The 4543-nt window shown below is 41.2% G+C and overlaps 1 protein-coding gene across 1 annotated transcript; it reads right to left on the bottom strand.

Annotated features, from left to right (window-relative positions):
- Nucleotides 1-1385: 1385 nt before the first annotated feature.
- Nucleotides 1386-4060, bottom strand: LOC137361446 (probable G-protein coupled receptor 139). Its single transcript, XM_068026308.1, has 2 exons — nucleotides 3994-4060; nucleotides 1386-2302 (listed from the first exon to the last, which is right to left on the bottom strand). Exons 1-2 carry the CDS (start codon nucleotides 4058-4060, stop codon nucleotides 1386-1388), a joined length of 984 nt encoding a protein of 327 aa, XP_067882409.1.
- Between the last annotated feature and the right edge of the window lie 483 nt (nucleotides 4061-4543).

The following is a 4543-nucleotide window of genomic DNA, read 5'->3' as shown; positions in this document are numbered from 1 at the left end:
GGGCAGGATCGATAGAGGCTGATTGTTCCATTAGCTGAAAGATCAAGAATTAACGGCCACAGAAAATATAATAATGTAAAAGAATTAGGACAACGGATAAGAGAAACCCCTTTAAACGGTCATGGTTGAGGCAATGAAAGTAACGGTGGTAGAAACAACGTCATTATTAAATATTAAATTGAAAAGACCCATAAATTAAAATATATTGAAGGCATGATGAGGTGGGCTGTTACAATGATTGGAAGTAATTGTTAGTGCCGAATATAATTTCCGCAAATAAAAACAAGAAATGCTGGAACCACTCAGCAGGTCTGGCAGCATCTGTGGAAAGAGAAGCAGAGTTAACGTTTCGGGTCAGTGACCCTTCTTCGGAACTGACAAATATTAGAAAAGTCACAGGTTATAAGCAAGTGAGGTGGGGGTGGGGCAAGAGATAACAAAGGAGGTCTAGATTGGACCAGGCCACATAGCTGACCAAAAGGTCACGGAGCAAAGGCAAACAATATGTTAATGGTGTGTTGAAAGACAAAGCATGAGCACAGATTAGGTGTTAATACACTGAATATTGAACAACAGCAAGTGCAAACCTGAAAAAAAACAGTGGGTAAGCAAACTGAACAAACTAAAATGAAATGAAATAAATGGAAAAAAAAGATTGTAAAAAATGTAAAAAAGAATGTAATAAAAAAGGAAGAAAAAATAACTAAAAATGAAAGTAAAATGGAGAGCTGTCATGCTCTGAAATTATTGAACTCAATGTTCAGTCCGGCAGGCTGACGTGTGCCTAATCGGTAGATGAGATGCTGTTCCTTGAGCTTGCAATTTCCGCAAAGACTGGACAAGCACAACCGTCTATTTCCCAGATAAAACATGAAAACATTTTGATGCCCAGTTGAGATTGAAAGAAATGCTGCCTCAAGGGTCAGAAACTGATCAGGATACAGGCCTGTTTAATTGATGCAGGAGTCAATTGGGGCTTGGGGAAGACGAAGACGAATGGGAACGTCAGCGCCTGCAACATTCACAACAAGAATACAGAAAAATAACAAGGAACCATCTTTATTGTTCCGAGACTAAAGGACACTTCATCTGTTAATTTGGTGTTTGCTTCCAATATCTGCATCTTCTATTACACCGCCGAAACACAATCGTGACTAAAATCTTTGAATATTGAGCGGGGAGCGCGCTGTTTCATCAGGAAATGGTGATGTTCACCCCGGGAAAGTAGCAGACATTCATCGCCTGGCAGGAAGTGGAAGAAATATTTTTCTGATACCTGTTCATTCTAACTAAACAATCAAATTCCGTCCTAACGGAAAGTCTGCCTTTTCTAAAATGGAACACTGACTGCAATTGAGTGCTACTTAAAACAGGAAGCTTTGGTTTCAGTTTTCATTTTTTAAAATCCATTTTGGAATAAATGCCCAAGGAGCTGTCAGCAGTTTCTTCAGCTTTTCTCTGAATTTAGTTTGTGTAGCTGCATAAATACACGTGTTTGTACATGAACTCATGTTCATGAGCATGTATCCAGTTTCAGTGGCGATGTATTCAGGAGCGGCATAGTCACCTCTGTAATGTGCTGTGTTTGCCAGACTGGTAGCTATAAAACTCACCGCTGATGTCAGCCACAGCAGTATGAAACTGCCCGATACTGTGAACAGTAAAATAATGGACTTCCTTCTGTTCTCCATCTCAGGATCGCTCTGATTATCATCGATGTGAGTCCGGAATCCCCTGCGAACTCGACTGGCCACTAAAATACATTTGACTGTCAAACAATTAAACAATAATATCAAAACAAAAGGAAGCCATGGAATTAACACCGTTTGCAACCAGGAATAGGCAACACCTGCTGGCGATGAAAAAAAATCCATTCTTGGGTGACAACCCCAATGAATATTATTTATTATTTGTTCAGGCTTATATGCAAAGAAGAACGGAAGTGTCTGTAAACATAACAGGGCAGAGACCATTGTTACAACCGTGGTCGCAGTTCTCACAGTGCAATACTTTGTTTTAAACTTCTCACAACATATCGCTACAAATCGGTCAAATGTGAAAGAGACAGTAAACCACACTGATATATGCAGGGTGACAGTATTCATGTACAGAATACACTTACAAACGCCAGTGTAGGATAGGAAAGAATGTGGGAAGTGATATGTAAAAATGTGATAAACTATTACATTGAAGATCATGACCATTAGATCTGCTATTGCCATGGCCACCATGTAGAGCGAAATACATTTGGAAAGACCGCAATTTCCTCCGGACAGAATCACTATTGTCAAAAGGTTTGCTGCACGAAAGAGGGAGAAGAGTTAAATAAAGAGGACAATCGATAACTGTTGGCATGTTATTCTACTTAGAGTTATGGGCAGTGATTTGTAATGTTTTAGAGGAGTTGTGACGACATGATGTTCGAAAGAAAGAAACCATTAAACACAATATTGAGAGACTGGAAGGCCGCCGTCCTTCCAGCATACTTCAATCAGATATTGTCAGAGTAGTGAGGGGAGGGTTACTCAGAATCTGTCTTATTAATGGTATGAGAAAACAATTCCACTCCTGCCGACACCCAGGCACTGATGACTGAGTGTGGATACAATGCACTTTGGGCGGTATAATAAATATGACGACATTATATCAGTCATGTGTCATACGTCTCTGTCAGTTTAATCTCAATGACTATCGCCTCGGATACTAGTTTGAGGCTTCATTTACCCTATAATGTGCGTTCCTGGCCAAGCCAGGGTAAATCGCAGAAATGGTATAGTTCTGGAGAAAAGCCTCTTAAAGCAAAACTTTGACTTGTTCGATGACTTGTTAATTTTCACCGTCAATATACAAACCGGTTCCCGAACATAAATGCAAATATATAGTTCATTGCAGTGTTGAACACTAAAACCATCTGACACGAGACTTGGCCCTTTCAAGACACCGACCCCCTTTTATAAGTTAACATTGCGGCGCCATGGACCAATACATGTTTGAAATTTCCATTTAATTCCTTTCTTCATTTGGAGAGCGGAATCTCTGGATCGGCACCAAATTAGAGTCATAGAGAGATACAGCACTGAAACAGGACAACTACGGGCCACCGAGTCCGTGCCGACCATCAGCCACCCATTGATACCGATCCAGGATTAATCCCATTTTTCGCTCTCACATCCCCACAATTCTCCTACCATTTACCTACACTAGGGGCATTTCCTTTTTACAATGGCCAATTTACCTACCAACCCACAAATCTTTGGCACGTAGGAGGAAACCGGAGCAACCCCACGCGGTCACAGGTAGAACTTGTAAACTCTGCAAAGGCAGTACTCAGAACCGAACCCAAGTCGCTGGAGCTGTGAGGCTGTGGTGCTAGCCACTGTGCCGCCCTTAGTATTATTCAATACAATTTCAAAATAATTGCTACAAAGATATGAATTCAACTAAAACATTCAGCTTAGACAGAACGTTCAATTTATTCAAAAGTCTGTGCTTTTTCTATTCATAATCTGCCCGATGGAGCTGCTCAGGAACTGAGTTTAACCGCAAAAGCTCTGTAGCCAAGGGGAGAGAAGCAGCTCCTTCAGCCGCAATTATTTCTCAAAATATCTTTCAAAGTCCCTGTTAGGTGGAGCAAGCTGCAAGCCCAGGAATTAGCAACTGTAAATAGACAAGACGCAACCATACCAGTGAGATAACTGTCATGGCCAGTCAATAAAACATTCTTTCATGATTTATGCACCGTTTGAAGGGCGAGAAAGCAGCATCGCCCTCCCTCAGTACAGGATAAGACAGCTGATCACCCCGTGCGAGGAAGTACTGACCAGAACAGAGACTCACCAGCCACGCAGACCAGTAGGATTCCCATTGATATTCACCCACATATCCCTTCAGATATATGACTCAGCAATGAGGGCATTCACAGCATCTGTTATGTAACCATTAACAGTTATGTTGTCAACAGCTATTGGACAACAGGATATATCGACTTTCCAGGAGCACCCAAGACTGTGAGAATAGAGTAGTAAATGTCCCTTATCAGTAGAATCATTGGCGGTAACATTTTTAGTGTGAATTCTGGAACTCTTTCCAGTTTTACGTTTCCAACACCCATTTGGCTGAAATCATTAACGTTACCCTTTTATAGAAAATTCATGCCCTGTTGGGTAAGCAAAGTTGCACAATTAGGAACGTTAGTTACAGTCACTGAACAAACAAGGAGCTGCTGTCCGCTTCAGTACGCCCTGAAAGCCAAAGATGTTGTAGCTCAGTCCATGAAACTCTTGCCCTAGAAATTCATAATGGAAAGTTACCCCAACTGGTAGGTGCGCTGTGTCTGCCCCCTGAACTCTGAAGGTAGCATACCTTCCTGACACTGCGTTAGGTTCTTGGAGCCCCATAATAATTCAGTGAAATATTCACATCCATTGTAAATTTAAATTGTTATATTCTGTGATGATAACAGTGATTACGTTCCAACACCACTGGTGATGAGGCTTCTCTTACCTTACTGGTGATGATTCAGTTCTAGTATCACTAGTGATGA

Source organism: Heterodontus francisci, unplaced genomic scaffold, assembly GCF_036365525.1.
Source record: "Heterodontus francisci isolate sHetFra1 unplaced genomic scaffold, sHetFra1.hap1 HAP1_SCAFFOLD_106, whole genome shotgun sequence".
Lineage (NCBI taxonomy): Eukaryota > Metazoa > Chordata > Chondrichthyes > Heterodontiformes > Heterodontidae > Heterodontus > Heterodontus francisci.
This window is presented reverse-complemented; position numbering and strand designations above follow the sequence as displayed.

Coding starts and splice junctions, on each gene's coding strand:
- LOC137361446 (XM_068026308.1), bottom strand. CDS start 4,060: ATGTTACCGCCAATGATTCTACTGATAAGGGACATTTACTACTCTATT. Junction 2,303..3,993: donor TCTCACAGTCTTGGGTGCTC/CTGGAAAGTCGA, acceptor CCCTCTTTCGTG/CAGCAAACCTTTTGACAATA.